The sequence below is a fragment of the Lipophrys pholis genome (genome assembly GCF_963383615.2).
Source record: "Lipophrys pholis genome assembly, chromosome: 18".
Lineage (NCBI taxonomy): Eukaryota > Metazoa > Chordata > Actinopteri > Blenniiformes > Blenniidae > Lipophrys > Lipophrys pholis.
The window spans coordinates 19,769,962-19,787,612 of NC_137646.1; the positions used below are offsets into that span (position 1 = coordinate 19,769,962).

The 17,651-nt window shown below is 45.6% G+C and overlaps 1 protein-coding gene across 9 annotated transcripts in view; it reads left to right on the forward strand.

Annotated features, from left to right (window-relative positions):
- The window catches only part of LOC308124005 (nuclear factor 1 B-type-like), a 69,420-nt gene that overhangs the window by 34,388 nt on the left and 17,381 nt on the right, over positions 1-17,651 (forward strand). For 7 of the 9 annotated variants that reach the window (XM_080486769.1, XM_080486765.1, XM_080486767.1 and 4 more), the window contains exons 3-6: positions 8,912-8,968; positions 11,538-11,606; positions 14,661-14,781; positions 15,551-15,672. In XM_080486769.1, the coding sequence (XP_080342895.1) occupies positions 8,912-8,968; positions 11,538-11,606; positions 14,661-14,781; positions 15,551-15,672 (369 nt within the window). Of the gene's footprint in view, positions 1-8,911; positions 8,969-9,120; positions 9,202-11,537; positions 11,607-14,660; positions 14,782-15,550; positions 15,673-17,651 lie in introns of all 9 variants that reach the window. The other 2 variants (XM_080486768.1, XM_080486762.1) reach the window with 1 other exon arrangement.

A 17,651-nucleotide genomic window follows, 5' to 3' on the forward strand; every position in this document is an offset into this window, starting at 1 on the left:
TTCTTAGTTTAACTTTTAAGCTGATGCAGCAAACACCTCAAGCCTTTTTTTAAACACGGCTTTAGAACAGTTGCATAATAAACTGCTTCTGTCGTTAATAAGTCAAAAAAAATAAAAGGGTTGACTAGTTGAGGAGTCTCGTGGACACAAGTGATTTTTCCAAGTCACTCAGGAATTGACTGTGTTGGGTGTTATGAAAGGAGATAAAACATTTGGGGCTGAAAGCTGAGAGGAAAGTGGTGGAAGAGTAAAAAAAGGGATTCACTTAAAGGAACAGGGGGAAAAAAAGGGAAAGTAATAAAAAAAATGTGAAAGGAAAGGCCACATTGTGCGAAAAGGGCAAACAGCGAGAGAGAGAGAGAGAGAGAGCAGGAGGAGGTGGAAACATTAAGTGGGGCGCAGTGTGCTGACTGGATACCAGCCTGCTCATTTTTCATTGGACAGATGAGCCACTGTGTCGCGTTGTGCAGTGTAGTTTGTCTGCAGGCCGGTCGCTGACTGCACGGCGCTGCACAGATCAGCTCGCCGCAGGACGCCGGGTGTGCGTCTCCTCTTGTGCACGCGTGTATGTGTGCGAATTCAATATGTGCACATGTAGCTCGGCTCCATGAATGAAGTCTGGCCCGGGAGAGATTATTTGCACGGTAAACGCATGCAATGTGTGCATCTGTGCAGAGGTGGGTAAACTTTATTTCTCAAATTAAAAGGTGGGGAAGTTGAATTTAGATGGATTAACCCTCAATCTGCATCCTTAGTTTCGCAGCTATGTATCCTTTTGTGCCTGCCAGGTTCTTCCTTCTCCTCTCCCAGGCCGGTGTGGCTAATGATCCGTCAGGCCATTCAGTCCCTTGTTCAAGGCCCACTCGCCACTGAATGTGCTCCCTCCCCGTCCACACTGTTTGGTGACCTCAATGAGGAGCCTGTTGTCCTCCCGGCTCAGTTAAAATGCTCTCTTCTTTTCAGTGCCGTGAGAGTTTACGGAGGAGAAGGCACAGAGACTCGGCGGAGAGAAAGAAGGCCCGCTCTTCACCCGCATTAGTATGCAACGATTAGAAACAAACACACACTGATGATCTGCGCGTGCGTACACACACACACATCGAGGCCGTGGCGTGCTCTCGTCGTGAGACGTGCTCGGGCATAGGGAGGTACAAGTGAGCTGGGTCTCTCACAGAGACACACACACACACACACACACACACACACACACACACACACACACACACACACACACACACACACACACACACACACACTGTATGGCTTCTCATTGTTCCTGTCTGGCTGGGATCCCACTTGATTCCATAAGTCTCAAAACCCTGACAGACTCGTGTGTATGAGTGTGTGTGTGTGTGTGTGGTGTGTGTGTGTGTGTGTGTGTGTGTGTGTGTGTGTGTGTGTGTGTGTGTGTGTGTGTGTGTGTGTGTGTGTGTGTGTGTGTGTGTGTGTGTGTGTGTGTGTGTGTGTGTGTGTGTGTGTGTGTGTGTGTGTGTGTGTGTGTGTGTGTGTGTGTGTCTCCTCCTGCTTCTTTGAACAAGTCTGTCGTGTCTGTCTTAGAGAAAAGAAGCAACATTTCATTGTTCTCACAGACGTTTCAACTTTGCCCCTCTCACTTTCCCTGTGCTTTTCTGTCTCTCGTGTGTGTGTGTGTGTGTGTGTGTGTGTGTGTGTGTGTGTGTGTGTGTGTGTGTGTGTGTGTGTGTGTGTGTGTGTGTGTGTGTGTGTGTGTGTGTGTGTGTGTGTGTGTGTGTGTGTGTGTGTGTGTGTGTGTGTGTGTAACTCATCCTACTGTACCTGCATTCCCCGTCAGTGGCAGTCATTCGATAGGGCGGCTATCCGGATTACCAGGTGCTCTTTTAAGCCAATAAGAAATGCTTACCTTGTTCCAATTATGAGATAATCATTACCGAGTCCCACAGTGTGCAGCCACTGCAGAGTCATAGTTTGTCACAGAAATAGAACACATTTCATTCCTGTGTGTGCCAAGGTGTTGCAAATAAGAAACACGGTAATCTGAGGTAACAGAGAGTAAATCATCAGGTATGTAGTGAGGTCTTTGGACCTTGCATAATAATAATCCACGACTGAAAGCGCAGTCGTCAGTATTAAGTGGACTTCTCTACCTTTGACACACATACCTGTAGTTTATATTGATTGGAAATGCGTTTTGATGAAATCACAAGCGACCTGTCCTCAGAGGTGTCCTTGAATGCCTCTCGAGTACACTCTGGGGTGCAGCGCTCGCCGCTGTTCACTGCTCACGCTACGCTACATGACACCGAGAGAGGCAGACACACTCAGCAGATTGTTTTTCTGTTCATTCAGCTCAGGCACTGTGACGAAGAAAAAAAAAAAAAGAAGAAGAAGAAGAAGACTTATAAATGATTCAAAAACTGATTTTATTTGCAATTTTGGGAATTACTTCTACATCGTTACATCAGCCACATCTATTATTGCTTTTCTCTACATCTTCTTGTCATATCAACATGACACCTCTATTTATGTGAATTGAACGACATAATGACACACTCGGCCTTTGAAAATAAGAGTATCCACTTGGCTTTGCTGCATCTCAAGAGTTTAGCCAAAGCCCATCTTCCTTGCTGAACAATGCCACCCCAAGATGGTGTCCTGTTTGGCGCTGCGCTTGTCTTCTCCCCCCTCGCTCCAGTGTCACTATCCTTCTCCTTCCGACCAGGTCATGTGCCAGCTTTTTGCTGAATGCCATGCGTGAGTCCTGCCTGGTGAAGGGGGACGAGGGGGCAAGGAGGCCCGACGTGCCACAATTTTGGTGTTTTGTGTGTGTGTGTGTGTCTCCGTGTGTGTGTGTGTGTCTCTGTGTGTGTGTGTGTGTGTGTGTGCGCGCGTGTGTTCGGGGAGGGGAGGGGTCGGTGGCGGCGGGGGGCATCGCCAGTTGGCAGGCTGGCACACAAAGGCTGGCACGATAAGATCCTCCCTCTTCTGCGGGCAGATTTTCTCGCCCATATCTTTTGTTTGGCTTGTTTGGGTTGCAGCTCATCCCGATAAAGGCCACTTTGTTTAGACAACAAAGCGTGAGGGAGGGAGAGGAGAGAGAGATAGAGAGACAAAGAGATAGAATGAGAGAGAGAGAGTTGGAGGAGGGTGGTGGTGATGGTGGTGGTGGGGGCATTAAAAAGGGCGGCAGTGGATGGTAGTGTGGGGTTGATGATGAAGGGGCACTCGCACAGATGGAAATGTTAGAAGAAGAAGACAAAAAAAGTGTCCAGAACGGAGGATGAGAGCAGAAAATTTGAAAAAGGACACGGCGTGCACTTTTCACCGGCTAAGACAATATCGTAACAGATACACGCTGAATGGCAGATATGCACGGAGGCGGGTATGAAAAGATACAATGGAGGAGGGATACTGTTGCAGGCGCGCGGAGCGCGATAGACAGATAGGAGAAGGAGAAGATTTGGAGAGGAGAGCAGGTTCTGCTGGCTGCTTGGAAGCCTGCCCGAGTGCTGTGAGGTCATCGGCGAAGCTGCGGATGATAGAAACCAGGAGCAGAGGAGGACATGGGACAAAGTACACACACACAGATGCATACATCCACACATACATACACATTGCATACCAGCACACATACAGTCATTTATGCACTCCATAAAGGCTTGCTTGACCCCCGTGCTGCACACACACACACACATTTGGGAGGACAAACTGGAGTCTTTCCCGTCGCACCGGAACAGGAAAGAAACGCAGGAGGACACTGGGCAGAAAGTCTTCTCGGCCACATCAAATATTTACTCAGGAGCAGCTGTATTGTCGAAACATTACGCATCAGAGCTGCTCCGTAATTAGGTCGATATTTTCTGCCCCCTCTCTCCCTTTCTCTCTCCCTCACTCTCTCTCTCTCTCTCTGTTTCCCTACTTCTCTGGGAGTCCACCCCTCTCCACCTCTCTCCTCCACGCTCCCCTCCCCTTCGCCTCCCCAGGCTGCTGAAATGCGTCTTGGCTCGGGACCCATGCCTCTGGCAGCCAGAGTGCTATACATGTGCACAGAACCCCGCTCGGCATAAAATGGCTGCCAGACAGGCTTCTCCTCCTGAAATGTCGACAGCGGTATGCATCTGCAAGGGCGTGCGTGTCGCGCGTGCGCACTGGTTTTTATTTTTTGCGGGGGGGGATATCTGTACGTGTCTGCAAGTGTTTGCGGGCTAGAAGCGTGCACCGCGGTCGTCAGAAAGAAAGAAAAATTCATTATTTTAAAAAAAAAAAAATTTTAAGAAAAAGTTTTTCCCAAACTATGCGGCTAATTTAATCCACGCTGCGTGTGCGTAGGTGCATGTGTGTTCGGCAATTTACTGGGAACAGAATGGGTATCATGCCAAAAAAATGGAGACGCTGGGTTGGGGAGTGTGTGTGTGTGTGTGTGTGAGTGTGTCAGTGATTATAAAATCCAGGCGAGTAACACACTTGGGCGTGGAGAAACCTCACAAGCACTGAGAAACTTTCTTTCCGAGCCAGATTTCTGTTGCCATTACCCGTAATTGCCCTAATTGTTACAGTGGTATGATAAGTATCCCACCGGACAAGAAGGTGTAAGAACTCGTGGTCACATCCAAAATACCCACAAGCCCCCTCTGCTTTTTTTTTTTTTTTTTTTTTGTGCTGAGTAACAGTAGATAATGTGATTCATACGTGGTCTTGTTTTTTTTCACTTCCTTCATGAACCGGTTTGTTTATTTAAACAAGTGGCAGGGACGGAGGGTGCCAAGAAATGTTGTTTTTGGAAAAGAGCCGTGTGAGTGTATATTTGTGTGTGTGTGTCTGTGTGTGTGTGTGTCTGTGTGTGTGTGTGTGTGTGTGTGTGTGTGTGTGTGTGGTGTCTGGCCCTATGATCAAGCCCTTGCCAAGCTCCCAGGGCATAGCCGAGCCTCCTCGACCGCAACTGTTTATTTACAGGTTACACCACTGTTTATTTGAAGACTATCGGATTGGCCGGGCTTCTGCACAGGACACCTTTTAGAATACAGATACCAGGCCCCCGGCTCCGGATACCACACAGCTTCACTTTGTATAATCTATCCCTGAGTTGCTTCAAAATTTTTTTTTATAGAAATTACATGCATTTTAACTTTGTATTTGTCATTTCAAATGATGTTTCACTCACAACATTTTAAAGCGGTGTTTCAATGACTCCATCCCGGCCTGCGATTTCTCTTTCGAACACATTTGATAGGAAGTTAATACAGTGAGGTCAGACAAAACAAACACACACACACACACACACACACACACCACAAGTGATTCTAAAGAAAAAAGGCCGCAGAGAACAATAGATAAAACAAACACGTTCACGGCCTCACGAAGTGGGGCAGGCGCCAAACTAAATAATATCGCAATCCAGAGAGAAGGAGAAGGAGCGACGGGGGCCGCCCTTCTCGGGTCAAAGGTAAAATGTAATGCAATAGGGGGAGGTGTTTCCAGCTCCGGTGCAGGCCTGGCAGATGTGCCATATGTTTGTATCCCACCTTGAGTCATCCAGGTGGTCTCTCCTGGTGCTACAGTGGGGGCCTCATGCTGGAAGATGCTGCCTGGGATCTCTAATTGCCACGACCATCTGCTCTTTTTGTCATGGTTGCCTGTTCAGGCCTGGAAGAAGAAGGAAAAAACACAAACAAAAACACAAACTCTGATCCGAACTGGAGCACCTCGCTCTCCTCCCACCTCCGCTCTCTTTTTTATCTACCCTTTCCCTTCCCTTCCCCTCCCCGTGCGCTACCTTTTCAGCGTTTAGCTCATCTCCTCGACTCTCCTGCTCTCTTTTCTCTCCCTCTCTCTCTCCCTCTCTCTCTCTCTCACTCTCTCTCTCTCCCTGCCTGGTTTCTCTCCCTCTCAGCAGTTCTTGGGGAGCAGGCACGGAGTTGGCAGTCGTAACTAGACTGATGGATGACTCTGAAAGTGGCGTGGGGGGACGAAGAGGAGGAGGAGGAGGAGGAGGAGGAGGAGGAGGAGGGGTGGTGGTGGGAGAAGACAAGGAGACAAGGCCACTGAGCTGCCTGCAATCACTTTATGGACATGTGCTGTGGCAAATCCATACAAACCTCTGCTTGCTCACAAAATCTTCTTTACACATCGTGTGTGTGTGTGTGCGCGTGTGTTTGTGTGCGTGTGTGTGTGTGTCTTTAGGGGGGGGAACTACAGGGACTTGCTGTTTATTGCTGCAAGGCAAAAGGAAACTATTTAGCTGACGTCAGACAATGACTTGTTTAATGCAGGAGTGCACAAGCTGTAATGCAGATTTCAACCTCTGAAGAAACTTTTTCTCATAATTTTTTAACCGATGACTCACCTAAGAGATTCAAGTTAGGGTTGGTGGTGGGGGGGGGGGGGGGCATGCAAATAATCTTCAGGTTAAAACTTCTCAACTAACTTGTTCTGCCATGTTTGCATATTCTCCTGAATAATCTATCTGAAGACTGAATTGGATCATTTATAGATGAAGGGATTTTGGAAGACGAACCCGATGCACTTGAATGCGACGGTCAAACTTTAATGAGAAAGCAGGAATCAAGTTTTCGGGAACCTGCATGCATATTTAGTGAGGCCTCATCATGTATGATGTTCATATGGTTTCAGGCCTATACGCTCTGAAAAGAGGCTTTTCTTTTTCTTTTTTTTTCTTCCTTCCTTCTCCTTAACGTATGGTCCTTTTCCCTCCCTACCCTGTCATTGTTGAGCTCCGGCCAAGAACATTCTGTTTTTGCTGCGCTGTTTAATAGTCAAATTTAGGAGTGGGGGAACAAGAGAGAGAGGGAGAGCGACACAGAGAGAGAGCAAGAAAGGAATAAATCTTTCAACTTTTTATTTTCCTTCTTCCACCCCCCCCCCCCCCCTTGCTTTCCTTTTCTCTCCCCTCCATAACGCAGCTCATGAGAGCTGCAGCAGGAAAAGGGGTGTTGTTGCAAGGCGAGGGTATCTGAGTTCACCGTCTCCAGCTTCTTCTCTCTCAAACTGAAGCTCTCTCATGTTAAAGGTGTAGATCATCGTCTCCCCCCCCCCCCGCCGGTTCTCGCTGCACCCTTCTCCCTCCGTCTCGGGGCATGTGTGGGCTCAGGACGTTTTTTTTCGGACCTCGCGGGGGTCCGCTCAGACATTGGCTGTTTGGCAGGGCGGCAGCTCCACGCTCTGAGCTGGAGGCCTCGCTCGCAGCGGAGAAAGAGGCGCTGATTGAAATCTCTTTGTGATTTTTTTTTTGCGCCGGTAAATTCTTTGTGTTTTCACGACTTTCGTGTAAGGGGTTAAAAAAAAAGAAAAAAAAAAAGCCTGTCAGTGATCAAGCAGGGAACTACAGAGGAATGATAAGATCGCCTCCCAGGGAGGCTTCAAGGTAAAAGATGTCAGTACAGGCCGCCTCATACCGAAAAGCCTGCACACCGTAGCCGGTGGAAAGAATTCCACTCATGTTTCCTTGTGTCTCCCCGCCCCTCTCCTGTCCTCTCTAAATGTTTTGTTCTGTGCTTGTACCTTGCACAGCAGGACCAAACACATTCTGTACCCCCCCCCCCCCCCCCCCCCCCCCCCCGCCTCCGCACTCCCCCGACCCACTTGGAAAAATTACATACATGTCCGCTATTAGAAACTTTTAGGTTATCCTGTGTCAGACACGGAGCTTTTTTCTCCCGTCTGCAGTCCCATTAATGATAAAGCTGTTCAAACAAACCTGTCCTGCTTAATGTACAGTGGGTGCACTCTTCTCCACGGAGAGATAAGTCCAAACCTTAAAGCACCCTGCCAAAAAAAAAAAAATACACGTCTGCCTTTGTCTCAGCCGAAGAGCTTTCTCAGTTTAAAAGCTAAAATGCTGGAGCTTTTTGCTGCTTCAGCACTTTTTCTCAAGTCAATTCAACCAATCCAGCCTTGTGCACTTTTTGAAAAATACATTTTGATCGCACCTGAAAGGGACTTTTTAAAAATGTCTGCATTCACACAACTTAATATATCAAGTGTAACCTGTTTTTTTGTATTAAAATTAATGTATAAATCTCGAGTGTAAAGCCATTAAAAAACCCTGTAATTTCTATAAATATAACAAGTTTTCTTTTTTCAACTTTTGGAATTTTTTTTGACTGATTTAGATTCTTTTTCTTATTACACTGTGTTTTTATACTATTTGTTCCTTCTGCTTGATATTGTCCTTCTCTCTGTCACTGACGTCCCTTCAGATAACTAAAATTCATCATTGTTTGCCCAAAGTCGGTAAAGAATATCTTATCTTATCTGATCATCAAGGTATTTTGTTATCACCTTCACTTTTATCACCCAAACTAATTATTTAAAAATTGAGTGACTCTATTATATGTATGCAATTTATAGTTAATTACCATCAAGAACATAAGAATTATTAAAAAAAAATTTAAATTTTCTTTTGGCTGCTCTCCCCTGAAGGTGCCACAGCGGATCAGGTGATCCGTATGTTTGATTTGGCAGCAGTTTTACGCCGGATGCTCTGCCTGATGCAACCCTCACCATTCATCTGGGCTTTGGCACCGGCTCCAGGAGTGCACAGAAAGTGCCCCACCAACGGCTGGTGGCATACTAGTGGACAGCTGCCGTCCGGGGAGCAGTTGTGGGGGTTAAGGGCCTCGATCAGGTCGCCAGGGCGGCGATCGGTCGGCGGTGCCATTTTTTTATTTAATTTTTTTTTTTTAGGCCTCTTTGCAAACCTGGCAACAGTGTGTGTGAATATCTGCAACACTTTTCACCTACATAGAAACTGTAACGTCTTTCAGGATCAGATTGAGATACAAAATTATTTTTTAGCTGCAGGATCTTAGGTTGTGTTGCTGGGAAGGATCAACGCTGACGAGAAAGTAAGATGGTATGTGGTCGTCTTCTCTCGGCACTAATCCCCTCCCCGCCTCTCTGTTCTTGTGTTTTGCAGACTCGCAGCAGTCAGGAAGTCCAAGTAACAATGAGCCAGGCAAGAACCCTCTTCCAGGTATGTACGCTGCCAGTCATGCCCCCCCCCCCCTCCCCCCCTCCCTCCTGTCATCGCTCCATTGTTCCCGTCGAGCTCGCCCACTGTACGGCGGCTTATGTACACTGTAACCTGCCTCGTTTAAATAGTGTTGTGAACTCTGTGACTTGCAGGCAAAACAGCAGAGTCATTACTGCCGAGCGGAAACTGTATTGTAGCGGAGCCAGGTGCAGACCAAATGAGGCACCGGCAAAGTATGTGCAACAACATGTGAAGTCCAGCTACACAACATTTTTCACCCACTTGCTCCAAGTGTTCAACTGCAGGGGGGAGAAAAAAAAAAATAAAAAAAATGAAGATGATCAATACAGACCAGATGAGTTAAAACTTCGGACACCCTCTGGCTGAATCTTTAATCATTACCTTTGTAAATACTGAGAAAAAAAAACCCAATACATATTATTTGAATGTATCTTTTCATTTGAGTCGTCGTCACCTCAGATCTGGAGCGAGAGCATTAAAGCCGACTGCGTCTTTGGCAGCTCGCTGAGTGTATCAAGGTGAGCCAGCGTAGCCGAGCTGCGGAGGGGAAAGAAATTTTTTATTTTTTTTTTAATTCTTTGACGGCGCTGTTGTTCCCCTGGACTGACCTGCGCTGTGTCGTCACAGTGCTGGAATGAAAATAGTTGGAGAAGTATAATTAGTTTTCTACCTCAAGAGCAGGTTCTGCTGATCCCGGTGCCAAGGAAAACATGCTAGCAAGCCAATGACTCAGTCCTGGGAGGCCCCGCGGCAGTGGCACGGCTCTTTACGAAAGCCGTTGGCTCACTGGAGGTATTAAGCTTTGTAGGTGCCAATGGAGATGCCCGTCTATCTTTCTGGCACGGCCCCCGAGCCCCCCACCCCACCACCCCACCACCCTTTGGCTTGGAATCACAGCGGAGCCGGAGTCATTTGGGTGTCAATAACTTGTCTGGCTTTTTTTTTTTTTTTTTTTTTTTTACTGACAGCCTCTGATTAGTGTTGCCGAGTCCTGGATAGGTCACACAGACCTCGACGACGCTGCAAAAATACTCGGGCGCTATCATTGGTATCGTTCTAAAAATAGTTGCGGCTTCATTGGAACAACCTCATTTCACTCGCTGAGACGCTTGACGTACAAGAGTTTATTGACGCGAAGCAATGTCACATTCTTTTCTTTATAGTAAAAAAAAAAGTCATCTTTAATATCAGCACCGCTGCAAATGACACATTAACGTGGCCATTAGCGGCTGTAATGCTGTGTGCGAGCATGACAGTGTCAATATTGACAGTCGTTAAGTTTTACTTCAGTGTTTGATCAGATAGGCGGCGCCTTGCAACTCCCTGCTCCGCGCACAAACCCGCCCCCCCCCCCCGTCACCCGGTGGCGTCGCGCGCTCGCCGGCTCACTTTAAGCACGACGCATGCAAAACGAATGCAGTAGCTGCTTGTCTCAATTCGTACTCGGGCATGTCAGAGGAGTGACGACGCAGCGACACGGTCTGGGCTTTGTTCAAACGTTTAGGAGAGGGATGCGCCAAAATCCTCGCGCTATGGCCACTCCCCCAGAGTCACTTAGATAAACTCATGATCCCTGCCAAGGATACAGTTTTGCTCAAAAGAATGAAAGATAATAATTAGAGATTCAAAATTTCTGGGTTGTTTCAATGTTTATGAGACTGAAAGGGGGATAATGATCATTTTCTGCGTCCATGCAGTAATGTTAATGGAGCAAGACGCAACGGCTCTTGGTACAGGGAAATGATTTTTTTACCTTTTGGATAAATTGGTCGAGGGGGCAAACTATTCTTTATTTTCTAAAAACATTGTTTTATCACATAATTTATTGCAGCTGTAATTGAGGCAATACATTTCTCCTCAGGGTAACAATTAGAATATATATATAAAAAAAACTAAAAAAAAAACTGCCTGATTTCAAACTGAAAAGTTCAAGTAACATGAAACAATTTTATTTTATCTCAGCAGCTGTTTACATTTATATAGCATTTTTGAATCAAGTTGTAATGTTTGATTGAAAAATAAGACAAAATGAAATAAAATAAAATCTTGAAAATACTTAAAGTTTGATAAATGAACCATAAATATACCAAAGAATTGTCAAAACATACAACAACAAAAGTTTACCCTCAAAATGTTATTGAAAAGGACTTTTCTCACTCCAAATTTGATTTCCTTTTTTATTGGCGACGTTTTGACTCTATTATTTGTACTGCGACATTCTTAAACTAATGTCCTCAGTCATATTATGCTCGAGCCAACTCTTACTGATGCTGAAGGTCTCTGGTAAAATAACCTCAACGTTTCGTTGGAAGTTTTCAGCTCAGGATTGAGGTTATTTTCCCAGTGATCCTCTTGGAAAAAAGTATTTCTCTGTATTTAAGATAATCTATTCATACTATTGCCGTGGGCTGCTAAAGTGCAGTACCTGGGGAGTAGCGGGAGGGGGGAGCGGGGAGGGGGTCAAAGGTCATACTCAGGGACTCACATTGTTAACCTGTGACATCACGCGTCACTGAGTAACGTGTATCCCTGGTCCTTGTGTCCGCAGTGTATTTGGAAGACAGTTTCATCAAATCAGGAGTCTTCAGTGTTGCCGAACTGGTGCGAGTGTCCAGAAGTAAGTACTCGGATTCTTCCTCTTCACATCACTCGCAGATGAAGCGTCAGGTTGAGGCTGGCCAGATCCGAAGAGTCGTGAATCACGCGAGGACACCAGAGCACAATTAATAGCTGAAGGTGTAACAGGTGCAGCAGATTTACCGCGGGAGCCAGGAATCTGTCAGTCAGTCAGTCAGTCAGTGGATTCAGGCTCAGGCTGTCATTAGGAGAGGTCTAATCAGGTAATACCTGTGTGGGCGTGCTCACAACAAACCGCTCTCGCCTCCACAACTTACCGTCAAATGGAAAAAATAAAAGCCAGTTCTTCCTCAACTTTCACACAAAGCATTTTTGCCCTGCACTCGCTGAAAATCCCCCCCCCCCCCCCCCACACACACACACACACAGCTGTAGTGTGGTGAATCCAGTTTGGCTGGTCGCAGTGAGAGAACACTGAAGAGCACAGCTGTATAGACATGTCCGCAGAGTCGTTGACGGTTGTACTTCCTCTGATTACTGATGGCACGTTGAGGCCCTGCGTACCTGTACAAAACTCCCAGTACACCCCCACCCCCCACCTCCCCACCCGCCCAGCCACTGAAAACCTGTGTTTAAGGGAAGCATACCTTTGTGTGTGTGTGTGATAGTTCTAATTGTGTGCTCGCAGTCAAAGGAGAAGAGCGGTTCTTCTCTTTTCTCATGAAGAGATGGTAGAAAATAAAGAAGATCTCGACTTGAAGTTCCTCTAAAACCGCTTTTAGGACTTTTGTCTGGGCTAATATGTTGTGTAACAGCCAATAAGGTAATACTTCTGTCCACAATAACCCTAATAACTTACTAATAATGTAATAAAGCACTAAAAACTATGAATGAGAGGGAATGTGACGACCATCCCATCGACTTTATTAATAAGTAAACTGTACAAAACCTGCATTTCCTGTAAATGCAGCCATACTTATGTACTGCAACATAATTAGTTGCACTTATTACATTTGAGGAGAATTTTTTAATGCTGCTTCCATCTTGTAATAACTTGTTAGATTATTGGCAAAGTGTTATCTTAATATGTTTTTGCATTCTGGGGTTTATTACATTGAAAAAGGCCAAAATAATCACATTATTGGTTGTTTCATCCCTGATTAAAGCAAATAATCCACCTTTATATGTTCACTTCCATCTTGCCACTTGGTCAGAGAAAACTAATTCATGAAATTAAACAATATAATGTAAACTTTGTGCGCATGAACTGATGTACGACTGTTGGCCTAAAGTGACATACAACTTTTATTGAAACAAATAAGTGCATTTAATGTCAGTAAGTTTTCATATTAGCTCCAGAAATCTTCTAAAAATGATTGATTCATCAAAAAACAAAAAAACAAAACATCATTTCTAATATTAAAACATGAAACTCATTATGTAAACAATCCCAAACCAACTGGCTTGGAATCCACTTTGGCTTTGAAACGCTGTGTTTTTGTTTAGTGTTTAATTTGCCCCCTGACCAGATGGCCTCAGAGCCGCCGTGTTTGCTCTCATGTGACCGGGGGGGGGGGGTGACGGTTTCACGAAAGCCGACAGAAGTCGAGTTGGAATTTTAAAAAGGTCGACGGACGCGCAGGAATTGTCACTCACTCAGCCAGTCGCTCCCTGGGAAGATATCTGAGCAGCCGCTCGTCCGTCATCGCGCTCCTCTCCCCGACTCTCCGGGCTGTCGAGACATTCTTTGAAGTCCATCAAAGGGAGCTACGGAGTTCAAGGCCGGCTCGCAATCCAGCGTTTCCACCAGGACGCTCATTAATGCAACAGGAGCCTCGGCCGCAATGTAAACGTGGGCGTGCACGAGCGCAGCGAACTCCCGAAGCTCAACTTCTAACAATACATAACTTTATTGTCCATTTGTATCGCAGGAAGCAAACGGCTGCTTTGATTTCTTTCTTCTTCTTCTTCTTCTTCTTTTTTTTTTGCTTTTCTGCAGCATCATTGTTTCATTGACTCTTTTCTCGGCTTTAAAGTGGAAGCCCAGATTATTAAATGAGATGATTGGCAGGGTGGCCAAGTGGCATCACAAATATTGTGCTGAGCCAAGAAGAGAGAGAGAGAGACACACAGAGACATGGTCGGGGGGTATCCTAAACCATGAATGGAAAGAAAAAAAAAAAGACAAAACAATGGTGTTGTATTCAGCGTCCTCGGGCCGGATGCATTCCTCCACAGACAGCCCGCAATGGGTAGCAGCGGGCAGGGGCCTTTGCCAGGGCTGCAGTGGGCTGCCAGGGCGGAGGCTGGCCGAGGGATCGTGCCAGTGGTGAACCTCAGACCACAACAGACGGCGCCACACACTCCATCCTCTCATCCACTCCAAACCGACCAACCGCATGAGCTGCAGGCTGCCTCGCGGCCACACACTGCAGAGGGAGAGAGAGAGAGAGAGAGAGAGAGAGAGAGAGAGAGAGAGGATGGGTGGTGAACCCCTTTTGTTCTGTAAACACAGTCCCGGCCTCCCTTGAAACAATATCCCTCACCTTGACCGCAGAGAGGAAAAACAACACCTTTTACACCGTAAATCACCAATGTGAGGAAACTGCTAAGTAATATAGTGAAGAAGAAAAAAAAAAAAAAGGAAGTGAAAGTTTGTGCGATTTACTTCGGGGAGGCATGTGAATTTTAATGCCGAACTGACACATTTTAACTGCCATTAAGCTGCGCCACCATAAAAACAACAACTATTTATCCTTGGAGGCAATATGCTGCGGCCGCCGCGTCTTGAAGCACTTCTTTTATTCCTCGCAATCACGGCCTCGTCGTCAGACTTGTTAATCAGTGCTCAGCAAAAAAAAAAAAAAAGGAACGCCGGTGATGGTCAGACAGTTAACGGGAGAATGGGGAGCGCTTAATTTGATATACAAGGCCCCCTAAACGCAGAGCGTCAATAACAGTCAGTCAAGCTATTGTGCAATTAATTGTGCGTCTCTCTCGATGCGAGGATAAGGGATAAGACGACACTCGGACTGACAGTGCTGTGACATTGAACCCCCCTCCTCTGCTTTTTTTCTCCCCGTGTCCTCTACAGTGCCCATCACCCACGGCGCAGCGGTTAACTTCTCCATGGCTGACATGCCCAGCCAACCCTACTATCATGACCTGAACTCCAGCGTGGGGCTGCACCGCTCCCTCTCCTCACCTCCCGGCAGGTCGGTTCAAAGCTGCAACACCGCAGATGCTTGTTTGAGAGAATGTTGTTCTCTTATCGTAACGTGGAAACGGTGACTTTGTTCTTTTTTTCTGATGCCACATGAAAGCCAGCAAAACCCTTTTTCTGTAGCAGAAATGCTGGTCCGCAGAGTTGTACAACATTTAGAATGGATGCATGTCTTATTGAGGAAAACAATCCTGATAGCTTCCCACCAGGTTTTGTAAACTAAAAGGCAATTTCTACAACTAAAAAGCTTGATTCAGCTCAAAAACTGATAAATCAGTGTAAGTATTTAATGAAAACATCATTATAAGAAACTTGGACTCGTCCTTGTTATACTTCTTAAGTAGTAGTTAATGCTAATCAAATGAAGAAAACAGTTCCTTCGCATATTTCCGCTTTGCAAGGTGGAAAAAAGTGAAATTGTGCCCGCAAAGACTCGTAAAGCTCAATATTTATGAATAATTAGTCTGAATTTGTACTGTCACGAGAAAAAACTGTGTGTCCGTTTAGATTCCAGCCTTCATGCTAAACAAAGCTAATCATTACTGGCACTGGCTCCACATTCAGCATGCTCTCTGTCATATCATTTTATTCTTGTCAACAATGTGAATGAAAGCTTTATTTATTTTTCCTCCCAGAGTGTCGCTTAATCTTTGCCAGACTTTCATTCCAACTGCGACCAGATCAGCGCCGACACCGTGCTGCAGTCTGTGGCATCCAAAACTGAGTCTCTTCTCTCTCTAAACTTTCTCCATGTGTTGCAGCAAAAGGCCCAAAACCGTCAACATGGAGGAGAACATGGACACCAGCCCGACGGGACCCGACTTCTACTCGTCACCCAGCTCACCAGCCAGCAGCCGGGCAAACTGGCACGACCGAGACGGAGGTGATTCCCCACTTAAATTTTTTTTTATTTTATTTTTTTAGATATGATTTGCATACTTCCCTTTACCTTCGGCAGGCATGGCTGCGCTCCTCTCGGTTACACCCTCCGTTGCATTCATGCAGTTGTATAAACATTTGCAGTGCAACCCAGTGCGGCCCTATGAGCGTGTTGACAGAAGTTGTTGGAGGATATGCAGATCGCCCATCCTAGTTCCATGCAAATAGATCCGATCAGAGCAAACGCCTCGCGTTGCTCTTTTCAAACAGCGCACCTCGTCAGAAGCTACTGTACACCCGACGCATCTATCCACGTGCGAACCTGTTCAACCCTCTTGAGAGCACGTGCCGTGTCAGAGATAGCCCCGAGCACCAACAGTCTTACCAAGCTTTGGACTTATTTGAACCCGTGTTCGAGCGTAAATCTGTATTCTCTGACACCTGTCGCCGGAACAAAGGGAACCGGCTGACGACTTGAAGGAGCCGCGCATTTGACTGACACGACTCTGTCAATAACCGTGACGTTACTTGTCATTAACATTAAGCACGCCGTGCGCATGTTTACGACGTCTGCGTTTTAGTGTCCTTTAGACAATTATATCATTTTACTGCATCCCCGGCCTCGGTTGAAATGCCTTTGCCGTGACAACTTGACGTTAATGCGGGACGGCACCACAAGTCATAAACATGCAAGCCTGTCGTTCCACGCAAGAAAAATATTGTTCGAAGTAGAGTTGGTGAGGAAAGTTCAAGGAAAGATCTTGTTTCTGTGATGTCACATTTTCAAAACAAAGACGTCAACAAATTGGCCAACCTTGCCTTTTAAAGTGAGTGACAACAGTCATGAGTCGTCATAACGACTTCTTCTTGTGTCAGTAGTAGTAGTAGTAAGTATACATACTATTGGAGCTGGGGAAAATTACTTCAATTGTCCTCAAATTACAAGTTCAAGTTCGGTTGTTGAAGCAAAAGTAAAGTAGAAAGAGTATTATTTATTTATCTTACATATTTAAGAGCATTTGAGTGTTCATTTCCAATCGCAGATTCCCTGTTTAAGATATTGACAATCGAAGCTCCGACTAACAATGATGTATTAGAAAATTACAATTTAACAGTCACAGTTACTGGAAGTTTCATAAAGTACCAAAAATAATGTTATGGCCAAATACAAGATGGACTTCTTGCAATTCAAGCTTCTCAGTAACGTCAAAGATACACAATGAGAACGTTCAGGTGACAAAAATCTGATCGCTGGAAATAATCACATAATCATAATAATTGTATGGGTTTACACATTTCAGTCCTTTAACAGAGTAGTGCCACTTTTCTTTGTTGAACTTAACATCAACTGTGCTGAGGGCTTTTAATTTCTTCTAACATGAAAGTAAACATGAATTTTGACATGGATCCTCATAAGCTTTCTGCTTTTGCATGTTTGACTTGTTGATGTCACTCCAGTTTCTGTCCCTTGTTTTGCACATGTTGGGGTTGTGAGTATTTACTCATAAAGACACGTATTGGAGGGAAATCTATGTGTGGGAATCCACTTTCTCATAATCAGATACCGGCTGCCGTCTGATAAAGCATGTCACCTCACGCTGTTTACACGATCACACGAATAATCTGAATTTCATTGTGCATGCAAACAGTTGTGTTCGGGTCGGGTGATATAGCGGCATCTTTCTGACACTCCATGAAATCAAAATGAATCCAGATGTCCTGAAGATAATTTTAGGACTGAGGCTTCAGTTAAGATGTATTTCTTTTCTCTGGCCATTGTGACAAACTGTGTGTGCTTTTGTTCCCTCTGCTGACAAAACAACAACACAACTCATGATCGACTCTCAGAGAGGGTTTATTTTTTTTGGTTTAGTTTATTTTTTTTTTTCGTCACTTAGACCTGCAGGGCAGATGTGTCAAATGATTTCTCATTAAGAACACCTTGGCTGCTCTTCAGAGGCAATACCTGTCAGTGGAGTGTTG